The sequence below is a fragment of the Cetorhinus maximus genome, chromosome 3, assembly GCF_964194155.1.
Source record: "Cetorhinus maximus chromosome 3, sCetMax3.hap1.1, whole genome shotgun sequence".
Lineage (NCBI taxonomy): Eukaryota > Metazoa > Chordata > Chondrichthyes > Lamniformes > Cetorhinidae > Cetorhinus > Cetorhinus maximus.
In genome coordinates this window covers 178,075,447-178,090,131 of record NC_135881.1, presented here as the reverse complement: position 1 = coordinate 178,090,131, position 14,685 = coordinate 178,075,447, and the positions used below count along the sequence as shown (strand labels likewise).

General features: G+C 39.5%; 1 protein-coding gene across 2 annotated transcripts in view; it reads right to left on the bottom strand.

Annotated features, from left to right (window-relative positions):
- Positions 1 to 14,316, bottom strand: part of anln (anillin, actin binding protein) — a 108,156-nt gene extending 93,840 nt beyond the window's left edge. For both annotated transcript variants that reach the window (XM_078539324.1, XM_078539325.1), the window contains exons 1-2: positions 14,175 to 14,316; positions 5,273 to 5,420 (exon numbers count right to left, since the gene is read on the bottom strand). In XM_078539324.1, the coding sequence (XP_078395450.1) occupies positions 5,273 to 5,420; positions 14,175 to 14,192 (166 nt within the window). In that variant the 5' untranslated portion in view covers positions 14,193 to 14,316. The remainder of the gene's footprint in view (positions 1 to 5,272; positions 5,421 to 14,174) is intronic.
- Between the last annotated feature and the right edge of the window lie 369 nt (positions 14,317 to 14,685).

Below are 14,685 nucleotides of genomic sequence, written 5' to 3'. Positions count from 1 at the left end.
GATAGATTGAGACCAAAGGTTAGCAGGGAAAACTGTAGCTGAACTATGGGCTACCTTCAAAAGAGAAATGGTTCAGGCACAGTCAAGGAAAGGTAGGGCAAACAAATCCAGAGCTCCCTGGATGAAAAAGCAGATAGAAATTAAGGTAAAGAAGAAAAAGTGTGCTTATGACAGGTATCAAGTAGAAAGAACAATTGAGAGCCAAGAGGAATACAGAAGGCTCGGAGGGGAGGTGAAAAAGCATATTAGAGAAGCGAAGAGGGATTATGAGAAAAGACTGGCAGTCAACATAAAAGGAAATCCAAAAGTCTTCTACAGACACATACATAGTAAAAGGCTGGTAGGGCCGATTTGGGACCAAAAAGGGGATATACACATGGAGGCAGGGGGCATGGCTGAGGTGTTAAATGAATACTTTGCATCTGTCTTTACCAAGGAAGCAGATGCTACCCAGGCCACGGTGACAGGGGAGGAAACTATGTCGCTAGAAGGGTTCAAAATTGATAAAGAGGAAGTTTTCGGATAAACTGTCGGTACTTAAAGTTGACAAGGCACCAGGATCGGATGAGATGCATCCAAGGATATTGAAGGAAGTGAGAGTGGAAATTGCAGGGGCACTGGTCAGCCTTCACTAGACTCAGGGGAGGTGCCAGAGGACTGGAAAATTGCAAACACTGCAACCTTTTTTGAACAAGGGCATAAAGATAAGCCCAGCAATTACAGACTAGTCAGTTTAACTTCGGTGGGGCGGCTGGGGGGGGGGGGGGGGGGGGGGGGGGGGCGAACTTCTAGAAACAATTATTCAGGATAGAATTAGTAGTCACATGGAAAAATGTGAGTTGATTAGGAAGAGCCAGCATGGATTTCTAAACGGGAAATTGTGTTTAACTAACTGGCTGGAGTTTTTTGAACAGATAACAGAGGGTTGATGAGGATAATGCTGTTGATGTGGTGCACATGGACTTCCAAAAGGCATTCGATACAGTGCCACACAACAGACTTGTCAGAAAAGTTATAGCTCATGGAATAAATGGGACAGTAGCAATGTGGATACAGGATTGGCTGAGTAATAGTGAACAGAAAGTAATGGTCAATGGATATTTTTCAGGCTGGAGGAAGTTTGTAGTGGAGTTCCCCAGGGGTCGGTATTGGGACCCTTGCTTTTCCTGATATATATTAATGTTCTAGATCTTAGTGTGCTGGGGAAAATTTCAAAGTTTGCAGATGATACGAAACTTAGAAGCACTGTAAACTGTGAGGAGGCCAGTATAGAACTTCAAAAGGACGTGGACAAGGTGGTGGAGTGGGCAGATAGGTGGCAGATGAAGTTCAATGTGGAGAAGTATGAGGTGATGCATTTGGTAGGAAGAACATGGAGAGACAATATAAAATAAGGGGTTCAATTCTTAAGGGGGTGCAGGAGCAGAGGGACCTGGGTGTATATATGCATAGATCATTGAAGGTGGCAGGACAGGTGGAGAGAGCAGTTAATAAAGCATACATTATCCTGGGCTTTATCAATAGGGCATAGAGTACAAGAGCATGGAGGTTATGGTGAACATATATAAGACACTAGTAAAACCTCAGCTGGAGTATTGTGTACAGCACTGGGCGCAACACTTAAGGAAGGATGTGAACGCAATGGGGACAGTGTAAAAGAGATTTACAAAAATGGTTCCAGGGATGAGAAACTTCATTTATGAAGACAGATTGGAGGGTTTGGGACTGTTTTCCTTGGAGAGGAGAAGGCTAAGAGGAGGTTTGATAGAGGTGTTCAAAATCATGAGGGGGCTGGATAGAGTAGATAGGGAGAAAGGGTTCCCGCTCATAAAAGGATCAAAAACGAGAGGGCACACATTTAAAGTGATCTCCAAAAGAAGCAAATGTAATGTGAGAAAAACTTTTTTACACAGCGAGTGGCTGGAGTCTGTAATGCACTGCCTGGGAGTGTGGTAGAGTCAGGTTCAATCAGGGCATTCAAGAGGGCAATGGATGCTTATTTGAATAGAAACAATGTGCAAGGGTGTGGGGAAAAGGCAGGAGAATGGCACTAAGTCATAATGCTCATTTGGAGAGCCAGTGCAGACAAGATGGGCCAAATGGTGTCCTTCTGCGCCATAACAATTCTGAGAAAAAAGCCCCAATTTTTCAGGCCTTTCTTCATATTTGTATTTCTACAAACAAAACAACATCTGAGTGAATGCATTTGTGCTATACCTTCTTTAAAAATAGTCAGGCATTAGACTTAAATATACATGTGACTAAGTACACATTCTACCATGCTACAATGCACTCCATCAACATGTTACGTGATTGAGCATCAGAGCACATCAAAGTTTATACTTACAAATAGAAAAAGACAAACATACCATTCAGTCAATTGGCTCAGAGCTCAAGAGGCGCAGCTTTAACTAGAAAGATACATCTGCGAGGGGGGTACAATAGAGTGCTTTGTTTAATCCAAAGCTCTCTCAGGAAATTTGATGACAAAATTGCATTGGGTTTCTGAGTCCAATATAAATTAGAATGAGTAGTGGCCCAACACTGACACCTAGAATTCCCCTGGCAGCCTTCCTCCCCCAACAACTCCTACAGCAAGTACCAACTATTCTTGTCAGCAATTTCCTAACCACATGCATAGTTTATCCCAGATGCCCATAGTCTTAGCCTTCCATGTAGAACTTTGATAGATACTTTTAGAAGTCCAAGTACTACACATTGCTGAGGCTACCACAGTTCACGACAATGTCACTTCCTCAAAGCCCTGATGGAGCTTGGTCAGACAGGATCGTTCTCTTCTGAACCCATTTTGGCCACTATCAACCAAGTTATTATTGTATCGATAATTTTTAAGTTTATGATTCATAGTCAATTTGATTATTGATCATCTTTTTTATGTGGATGTCACATTGACCCATTTTCAATACTGGTACTTTCCCAGTATCCAATAACTCCCTCAATGAACATTAATACCTCAAAGACTCTTTCCTGGTCTCCTTTAGCAATCTAGGATAAATATCATCTATCCCACAATACAGTGTGTTTTAGCTCTTTTAATCTGTTTCAGACTTCCTTCCCATTTATATCAAAATCATAATACCTCCATTTGGGGAGGGTATGTTGCTCATGTCTTCCTTTGTGAATGTTCAGAATGTTTATCACCTTGCACTCTGTTTCAAGCTTGTGTATGTTTTTGATGGCTCTCATCTACTATCCACATATATCTCATCTCTGCAGGTACGTAAAAAGAGGCCTCTCTGTTTCTTCAGTTACCTTCAGAGATATTCTTTCTCACATCGGAGAACACCAGCCACTTTCTCCTTGCACGATTGTCATGAAAATTTAATAATATTGGGATTTACTGTAAAGTAGGAATAGTGGGGTGTGTGTGAGATTTAATTGAATTAAAGATAGCTGGTCAGAAGGCTTTGATGTATCAGAAGAGAAGCTAGATTTGAAATGCTAAATAAAGTAAACATGGCTGAAGTTTTAGAATGTGAGGTTTAAAGGAAAACGTGCATTTTTAGATAAGCCAGAGTAGTTTGAATTTCAAAGGAGAGGGTGAAATGTTACATTTAGCCGGAAGAAGCCAAACCGTTTGTTTATTTTTCCCAAAGCTTACTGATAAAATTGGTACTATGAAAGATTTTATTATTAGAAAGACATACTGAAACAATGAAATTTGCATTCAAGTGGGAAAAATGTATAAAGGAGAGAAGGCTATGTGTAAGAGGAAGACATTCTAAGATCTAACAAGTGTGAAAAATCTCCATCCTCTGTGTACCAAGCTGCTGCCTATAGGAACCGAAGTTAAGAGAATTCACTGTGAATATCCCTGTCCCCAGGGTATCATGTATTTTGCCTGGGTCTGTTAAAATCTATTCTGTTTTTACTGTTGCCTTAATGGAGGTGTAACTGGGAGTTAGATTAATTAGGGGAGCTAGGAGTTATCATAGTAGTAATCTGTAGACCTATGTATGTGCTTAAAATTAATTATTTTGTTAATAAATGTTTGATTTAGTTTTGTAAAAAAAACTCTAAATCTTGGTGGTCGTAATTACTACTAAATTCGAGGCCTGCAACTCGAAATAAAAATACAAATTGCAGTTGTGGCAGTTGTTTCAAGTTTCCCTCTGGGATTTGAGCAGCTTAGCATTTACCATCCCCCCTGCGATAACAAGATTTATAGAGGTTGCTTTCTCACTAAATCACTTTTGATTTGCTTATTAGTCCATTTAGATTCATTCCTCTTTAATCTGACCTTGCTGCTTTTAGGTACATATTTATCCCGCATGCTCAACATTATACTTTTAAGGTGTCCCACTTATTCCCTAGCGAAGCATCATTGAACAGTCTGTCCCAATCAAGTGGATAGAGTTTTTACTTTGGGTGTAACCAGCAAATTGTGGTCTAAGTGTATTGATTAGGTTATAGTTCAAGTTTTTCCTAAAAATAACTTGCAGAAATCACAAATGCGAATTCTTCCCTTAACCACCACAATTGGAGGAACAGCATGATCAATTGAACCATGAAACGCCAAAGAGTGCAAAAGCTTGAGCACAAGAATTATTATTCCAGTCAAACTAGCCCTTTTAAAGTTCTATACCCAGCTCCATTAGCAAGTCTGAACCCCGGCTCATGTTGAACTTTAATGTGTTTACTGTCCTTCACATGTGCCACAACTTTAGTATTCTCTAACAAAAACAAAAATAGCTGGAAAAACTCAACAGGTCTGACAGAATCTGCAGAGAGGAATACAGTCAACGTTTCGAGTCCATATGACTCTCCATCAGAACTAAGGAAAATTAGAAATTCGGTGAAATATAAGCTGGTTGAGGACGGTGGGTCAGATAGAGCTGGATAGAGGGCCAGTGATAGGTGGAGGCGAAGAAGAGATTGCCAAAGATGTCATAGACAAAGGGGTGATGACAGTGGTGATAAGGAATGTGTAGTATTCTCTACATTTTCTGAGTCATTTGCAAATAAAAGGTGGCGGCGAGCACTGCCTCAAGCCAACTGCATTAAATTGAGCCATTTTTCAGTATTTTAGCCAATGACATGTATATAGTGTTGTAGAGAGCATCTTCAAATTTCACATTTAAAGTTCTAGATATATGGCTAGTAAAGAATTCGCAGGTGCCCTGTACCTGGGTCATGTAGCACATTAAGAAATAATACTGCTTCCTCATAATAAAAGATTACTGCTGCCATTCACTTGTGGACTACTGGGCATCTTTGCTCAGAATCAAACACACAGTAAGAAATATCTTACCTTCCTCAGTAACTTCCAATGGTTGGTTGCTAGCCTCAGTCAAAGGTTCCCTTGATCTTTTTGCAATTTGTCGAGCAGCTGCTGTGGGCCTCTCAGCCATCTTCTTCTGTAGATTTTCTCGCCGAGCCCGAGTTCGTTCAAGTAGTTTCTAGAATAGGTAACAATTCAGTGTATTGTCCAGTGTAAAATCACAGATTACATAATGCAAACACTAAGCAAATTGCATCACTTCATTCAATTAAAACAATAAGCTTTTATTAGGGGATAGACAAGTGGAGCACAAAAAACTATTTTATTGCTAAAGCCAAGATGTACTAGGCTGAAGCACAGATATTTGTTTGAAAAAAATTCATGAGAGTCATCAGGAATTACAAAGTATAAAATCACTAATGATGTGATGAGTTAGGCAGCTTATTTCCTTGCGGCTTGATTAGAGTTAATACATTTCAAAAAAATTACATCAATTTCATTGTTGTATTAATGTTATAGACAGTGTAAATAGCTGCAAAATCTCAGACTTAAAATGTTTTCAAAAATAAACTGATGAAAGGTCATCAAACTGTTTTTTCTCTCCACAGACTATGCCTGAACAAAGTATTTCCAGCATTTTCTGTTTTTAATTTCAGGCTTCCAACATTCACAGTATTTTGCTTTTGAAATTCTAAATTGAGTTGGCTTCAATGCTGGTTTTCTTGTAGTATATTGGCACTAAACCACTAAAAAGGCTAAGTAGCAACACTGGGTACATGTATCATCCAGAAAATTCAGCTCCAGCCTGATCTGCAAAATCAGCATCAATTTTCATAAAAACAATGCTTAATGTATGCAGTTATTTTTCTACAATACCCTGCCTTGTCATAGGACATAAAAATCCTGTCAGAGCATTTTGAGCAAAATCTCCAAAGGTGAAGGGAGGACAATTCTCGCAACAGATTCAAAAATGCTGAAAAATAATTAGTAAGGAATCCCTTACAATTTGCATTTTACAGATTATGGCAATAAGAAGTTAAATGGGAATTAATACCAATACAAAAAGGACAAAAGTAAAGTTCAAATGACACAGTAAATAAAGACAGCATTTAGCATCATCTGGTATTCTTCACCCAGAGAGCTGCTGATGGTCATTGAGCATACTCAAGAGATATAGGTTTTTCGATAAAAAGGGATATATAATGGCGATAGGGCGGGAAAGTGGACTTGAAGAAGATCACCCATGATGTTACTGAATAGTCGAGCAGGCTTGAAGCACTGACTGACTCACTCCGGCTTCTATTTCTTGTGTTCTTATGTTATAACAATCAGAAAGTGATAGTTGTAACAGTGGGAATTGGAGAAGCCAGATCACCGCACATTTATAGACTGTATGTAATGCCCTCTACTGCCGAATTTTTAAAACTGGAAAGAGCTGGCAGAAGGCCCAAACATGTCATTCATGAAGGCTAGTGATTTGCTACAGAAAATATACCAGAAAATCATGCTAATTCTGGTCACAACAACACCAGTCACCATTGTTTACAAAATTTGCAGGATACTAAGCTATGAGAACTCAAAAGTTTTTCATTTTCAGCAAGTACAGATGAAAGAAGCATTTAGGGCCAGCCTTCTTTAGAAACCTGTGAACTCTATTCCAGCACCCAACTGCATCCCAAATAATTTCAGAGCTTATGCTTCACTCTCCTACCCAGATCACTATTCCAAGTAACAGTGAAATATGCCTCTGGCATGAGTCCTGACAATGTCTTTCACCAAGTGTGTACATATAGCCCTCAAGTCCCACAGTAGTGGTTTGACTTGAAATAGTATTCTAAATTATCTTATAACTCTATAAAAATGTTCTGCCATTTGTCTCCTTTCAAAACTGAAGCATTTTCCTAACCTTTCCTTATATTTCAATCTTGTGATATGGAGAATCAGCTTCAGGACCTGCTTAACGCCAGTATCGGGGATTGGTATTTTCTACAAAAAAGCAAAAGGAAACTGTAGATGCTGGAAATCAAACAAAAATAGAAAATGCCAGAAACACTCAGGCAAGTCAGTATCTGTGGAGAAAACTCTGCTGCTGAGTGGTTCCAGCATATTCTGCTTTTGTTTAGGAATTTTCCCAACTGTCAGGGTGACAGTCAATATAGTATTCAAGGTGTCAGCTGACTGCATAACTTTGGTTTTAGCAGAATGACCTAAGGGGGACTGGCAGGGTGAAATAGTGGGGTGAAGAGTTGAGGAATAGTGCAAGGAAGGAGTTAAATCTGATTTACTTAAGGTGTGCTAAGGTAATGCAGATGTCAATTTTTCCTTAACCTTGTAGTAATGTTAGCCTTCATTTATTAAGCAGCGAAGAATAACTCATTTTAAAAACATTGACCGCTGAACTTTTAAACAAAGATTGCCGATCCAGCTCTGTTAAGTTTCAGCATGAAGTAATCATCTGCTTAATAATGGAACTTAATTAAAGATGTACCATTGCATACTTGTTCTCAAGTTTCATTGATTAACAAGTGCAAGGATACAGTTAGTCTTTCAGAGAGAAAACATCTGGATAAATATTATCTTTTTAAATTGGGGTTTCACTGGTGCTGGATGGTACAGAATTAAAGACAAAGATTTTATTTGATGAAATAACAAACATATGCAACAAAAGCAAAATTATTGATAACAAAGTCTGGGAGTTATACTGATCTTGTGAGCCCATAGAAGTAAAAGGTCATTTGTATGGAAATCATCTTATTAACTGAAATTACTGACAATTTATCAATCCAATTATATTCTCTTTATACAGAATTGTATTTTTTGGTATAATCATATATAATGCAGAAATCAGAAAACTGTCATATGGCTAGGATAAAAAAATGTATAAAAATTTTAAAGCGGCACGCAGTATTTGGATTGACAAAGGTTTGATCAACTTGTATGCAGTGCCCAGAATTGTAATGCATTTAAGTCTCAAGCTATCAGATGTGGTTGTAAGTACTATTATTACAGTATATTTAGGCTTTTTTGCACTTTTAAAAAAATCTATGAATGTCTGACCTCAAAAGTTTCAAGATCCTTTTGATTTTGAGGAATAGATGGTACATTGGTATGGTTTTTATTTATGATCGTTGACCAGAAACTGAACTGGATCAGCCATATAAATACTGTGGCTACAAGAGCAGGTTAGAGGCTAGGAATCCTGCAGCGAGTAACTCACCTCCTGACTCCCCAAAGCCTGTCCACAATCTAGAAGGCAGAAGTCAGGAGTGTGATGGAATACTCTCTACTTGCCTGGATGAGTGCAGAACCAACAACACTCAAGAAGATTGACACCATCCAGGACAAAACAGCCTGCTTGATTGGCACTCCTTCCACAAACATTCACGCTCTCCACCACTGACGCACAGTGACAGCAGTGTGTACCATCTACAAGATGCACTGCAGAAACTCACCAAGGTTCCTCAGACAGCACCTTCCAAACCCATGACCACTACCATCTAGAAGGACGAGGGCAGCAGGTAGAACTTCCAGACCACCTGGAAGTTCTCCTCCAAGCCACTCATGATCCTGACTTGGAAATATATCGCTGTTCTTTCACAATCGCTGGGTCAAAATTGTGGAACTCCCTCCCTAACAGCACTGTGGATGTACCTACACCACATTACCTGCAGCGGTTCAAGGCAGCAGCTCACCACCACCTTCTCAAGGGCAACTAGGGATGGGCAATAAATGCTGGCCTAGCCAGCAACACCCACATCCCGTAAATGAATAAAAAAAAGGAAAGACTTGCATTTATTGAGCAACTTCCATGACCTCAGGATATCCCAAAACTCTCATTTCTTCAGCTTAATAAAGTTGCCCTGATGCTACATCACATCAGGGTTACCACCAAGGTTTCAGAAAAATGTAATGATGGGGAACCACTGGTGGTTGGTAAGGGACAGAGGATGTAGATAAAACGGATCTGAAGGACAGCAAAGTTCAGAGATCCTGACCTTATCATTGCTAAAAATGGAGAAAACCTGGAGGTCCAATTTTAGTTCGATCTGAAGCCTAAACCAATTTTCAACTAACATAACTCAAAATTAAGTTTTCACCTAGAAGTGAATCACAGTTAAAGCATATTGAGCTATCTTTCATCCTCGCTGAAGTCCATCAGATTTATGTTTTAAGTGTAGGACAGCAACTCTTAACAAATATCCAAGTTAAGTTATTCTTGTGGTCTAAAGCAGAATAAATGTGGTGCTGAAAGGGTTGAAATAGAGTCAATATGCCATGGCATACAAGGCTATGGGCCTAGTGCTGGAAAATGGGATTAGAATAGTTAGGTACTTGTTTGACCAGCACAGACTCAATGGGCCTTTTTCTGTGCTGTAGGCCTCTATGGCTCTATGATATAGAAAAACAGTTATTCAAATTACATTTTTGCATGTGGAAGTTATATGTAATTTAAAGCTAGTACTATATCATAGAACTCATCTGTTGTAGGGTTTTAGCATATCAGAATACACTATTTAAATGTTGCCAGCTCTCTACATATTATTTACAGAACACAAACAAGCCATTTGACCCAATAGTTGTATGTTAGCGTTTATGCTCCCGATGAGCATCCTTCCATCTTACTTCATCTCATCCTATGAACATATCCTATTCTCTATTTCCTCAACTCATTTCTACCACTCCCTACATTCTCTCCACACTGAGTAAAAATGTTTCTCCTGAACCCCTGACTAGTTACTATTACTTTCTTAGTGACAACTTATGTTTATGGCCTCTGGAGGGCAGTGGGGGGTGGGGCAGCATTTTACACAGGTAGCATACACTAAGCATTTCTGTGAAGTCCAGGATGATATTTGAAACTTTCCAACCGTACAATTTGGCACACACCACTTTTTCCTGATTCAGGAGGAAAGCTAACAATCAGCTGCATTTACAGAATTTGAATTTCTTGAAACACATACCAGATCTGTTAGCACTACACCAGAATATTTTTGATGAAACAGCTGGATCTCATTCCTCAAGAATGTAGTTTGGCATGTGACTTCGAAATTCAAATCCTATTGGAGTAACTGACGTGCTGTACCACTAATTCAAACAACTAGGCGAGGCAATATATAAGATTTGAAATGTTCCATTTGCTGCAGTGTTTTCCATTCCCTTAAAGACCTGAGACGAATGTTGGTCTTTAGATGCAATCCACAGCTATATTTCGTTAAAAACACTATTATTGGAAATAGAAAAAGTCTTGAAGTAAACTTACTGCTAGCTAATCAAAAAATTTAAAGCAGAAAGAGGAAAGTGAGAACATTTTCTTAAAAATAAAATAATCATACATCATTAGCAGTGGAGGCAATATACAACTAAACCATACGGACTGCAAGTTTTAGAGTCCTGACTGTGCTGTCAGTCTCAGCTGGTGTGGCTGTACAACAGTAATAACTGGGCTCAATCAATGCCATTCAGCTAATGAGAAACATTAAAGTCAGCCAATGTTCCCCTCTCTTCCCCACCATCTACTGACCCTTACTAGAAATTGCATGGATGTTGGGTGAAGACAGATTAGCTTCAGCTAGAATTCTTTCAAAGTAAATAGCCTAAGCCCACAGAGGAAAATTTACTAAGGCAATAGAAAGCAACCAGCAGCCATTGAACCAAATGCACCTTCAGAAGGGAGAGGCGGGAGTGGAATTTTAACAGTAGCAGTCAAAACATTACGATATTTGTGCAGTGAAAATAAAATTAAACCTGTTTAATGGTTTTCCACAAGCTTATAAAAGCAAAGTATATGCTTTCCATAAAAAATACTAGTAATGATCTTGTCTGAGACAAGGAGATAGCCCTGTTAGACAGAGTACTGTATCCACAAAATCCCCAAGCACAAGTGTTTCTCAAAGCTTTTCTACTTATCAGAAAGTATATCTGTTCTCTGCATCTGGACAGTGAAACTATCAGGAAACACTAAATTCGCAGTGTTGGCCAAAAGCTGGATCAGAGGAAACAGCAAAGGGTGGAAATGAAAGGGACACAGGCATGCTTCAGATTGCATAACATTCGATCAGGTCTTATCTGAACTGAAACAGAGAACCAGGGCCAGAGTTTTCTTTGTCATTAGAATCAATGTTGGATATAAGTTTGCAGCAGAGAAAGGCAGGTGAAAAAAGTAATAATGATCTATCTGTAGGAGTTGAAGATATATAGTATTCCAGGACAAGTATTAAAAAAAGATTTTCCCCAAAGTACAGACTAAATTTTCATTTTTATACATTGTATTTGTGCACAGAAACAAATATTTTAACTCAAATCTGTATCACCAGGAATCCAGTAGTGTAAAGGCAAGCATGTAAAACATCCATATTATATCTACTTGAAAAAAGCATAGCAATTATAGACTTTTGTCTCTCCTAAAATGGGTTGGCACCTGTGGGCAGCATTTTGAGCTATTTAACAACGAGACACATGTGGTGGGAGTACTTTGGAGTAAAAATAGTTCATAGTTAACACAAGGGTGATGTTTCTTTATCTATCATTGGTACCAATAAACAAACACTGAACAAAACTAATGAGGAAAATGTTGCTAGCTTAAAAGTTGAGAGTTATCTTGATCTTCCCTCATCCTAATGTGATAACTTGTTGGTTCTGCTTTTCCTTCATACCACATATGGTTTGAAAATTATGAAGACTTAACAGAACATTTATAGTCTTAACATAATGCTCTACATCCAACAAAAATATAGCAGGTACCTTTTGTAGGAGCAATGGCATATCCTAAAATTCCTATACTTCCTAAAATTCTTGTTTGTAACCCAGGCCACCAGTTTGCGAGGGAAGAGTCATAAACAAATTAACAGATGTCCCACTGCAATATCCCAAAACGACAAGCGCACTTCCTTATGTCTACTCTTATAATGATTTCTACAGTAAAAGTAAACTTCTAAGTGAGAAGCTTAGCATATTTCTAGGCATTTACAGTAAGCATTATAGAAGCAATCAATAAAATAGGCTAACATAACAGACTCGGCCCAGCTGTAATATACTCAACAATCTCCAGTTTTGGACTTTTCATTAACCTAATTTTGACAGGCGAAGTTTGCATTATTCAGTATTACAACTTGATCCATAGCAAACAAGCTTTTCATACGTGGCTTTGCAACAGAACTGTAGACTTTACTGGAACATACAGCAGACCAAAGTTGAAAGAATTGACGAAGGGATAGCATTTTACTGAGAAGCAGTCCAGCTAAGTATTGCCAAACATTGTACTAACGGCAAAGTAGAGTGAACAAAAGGAAGAAGGAAAAACACCAACTGAAAACACAATTTTGCAAATGCAAGCAGTAAAATGCAGATGTGATTTGTCCATGTTGTTTGGTCAATAATTGGAACAGTACAGTCAGAATAGTGCCAACGTTGAACACAGTCAATTTTCCAAATTCATGAAGAGCTTTCATATCTTTTTAGAACATTTGTACTATATTTTTAGTTGTTCTGGTGCATGCCACATGTCCAGCAGTAAATTAACAAATCTGTTATACTATCAGGATGACAGTCAAATAAACCATTTGTGTTCAAACTGGTTCTGCATTCCTGCAATAAGAGTATGTCAGTGAGTCAGTCAGTTAAATATGGTAATACAAAAGGCCCCACCAAGGTTTTTGGATAAGATCCCAGTTTTATAGCAGATACAAGACATAACTGAAATTTCAGTTTGAGCTCAAGCGTAAAGCAAATTGTGATCCAACAAACATGCTGTGTCCATGTAAGGAAGTTATGACTTAATCTCACAAGTGGCTGCTGACTGTATACAGCATATTAGCTACTCATTTGCCAAGTCAGAATTTAGTTTATTCTCTCCCCAAATCAGGTGCTGTATGAAGGCTGAAACAAATGAATACTTTTCTATTACAAAATCTAATGTTGTTTTCGCATCCTAACTACAAAACACAGCACATTCCAGAAGTGTTCTTAATCCATTCCTGTCTCAACAGTCCTGGATTTTTTTTCACCTTTATGAAATGACAGGCACAGATTTAGTGGTGAAATTTAGGATGGGTGACCTCAGTGGAAAGCGTTCCAGATACATCAACATATGAACTCAAAGAGCAAGTCAGACAATAAAAGAACAGAAAAAAAATACTAATGCTAAAAATCTGAACGAATACAGAAAATGCTAGAAACTGACAGCAGGTCAGTCAGCATCTGCAATAGCAAAAAAAACAGGATACATTTGGGTGTGTTTAGTTCTGATGACAGGTACATCCGAAACGTCAAAAATCTGTGATTTCAGTTTACATGCATTGGAAAACTCTCTGCTCCCCTACATCTTGGAGTAATGCTGCTGCATCGCCCAAGCAATCACCCCTCCTACACTCCACATCTCACAACACTCAAATTATGGCGCAAACTGCGGGGCTCATCAATCTGGACGTTTCCAGAACAAGGGAATTGGGGGGGGCGGGGGAAGAAAGCTGAAGCAAAATCCATGCAAAAATATTCTGCATTTAACACATCGGAATGACCTTCTCACCCACCAGGGCTACTGGTTTATTGTGAGTTAAGGGAAAGTCGTTTGATTAAAGGGTATTCATTCCTTTTTTGGGAAGGCCGGAATCCTGTATGATTTGGGAAGACTCATTCCGTCCATTTCCCCTCACAAACCGGCGGCCTGGGTGACAAACAAGAATTTTAGGAAGGAAGCTCTCCCTTTAAACGCAAAGCTGGGGAGATCCGGGGAGCAAGGGTACAGAAACTCCAGGCGTGAACCTCAGTGAGTGACAGCGGACGTTGTTAGGATGCCCAGGAGTCACAGCTCAGGACAGCTTACACACTCCTCGCCATTACTCACGGCCTCGGTCTCCCTCACAGAACTGCCAGAGGTTAGCCCGTAATCACCCGCCGCTCTGCCACCAACCTGCGGACACACAGGGTCCCTTACCTCAGTGAACGGGTCCATGGTGCTCGCGAGCCACGTCAGCCGAATCAGCTCCTATCAATCGGTCCTTTTCTTCAGCTCTTCTCGTGCTGCCACCTCCACAATCCCCGAGCTGCACCAAACTGTTCAAAATTTCAAATTCGGCGCCGCCAACGGTCCAAGCTGGGATCGCGAGACTGAGGGAAACGGGATGAGGGCGGGAGTAAACAGTCAATGTTGACGTTGCTTAATGAACACAATGCAAGCCAATTGAAAACAGCAAGCGCTACGTCATGGGTTTTTGACAGGCAGGCTAACTAACCAATCAGAAATCAGGAGCCGGCACTGTCTCTGAACAGAGTTTAGATAGAACAAAAACAAAAATACCTGGAAAAACTCAGCAGGTCTGACAGCATCTGCGGAGAGGAACACAGTCAACGTTTCGAGTCCGTATCATTGTTTTATCTCTACCTTTTAGCCTATTTCGATCCCCCTCCCCCACCCCCATTAGGGCTATCTGTCCCTTGCTTGTCCT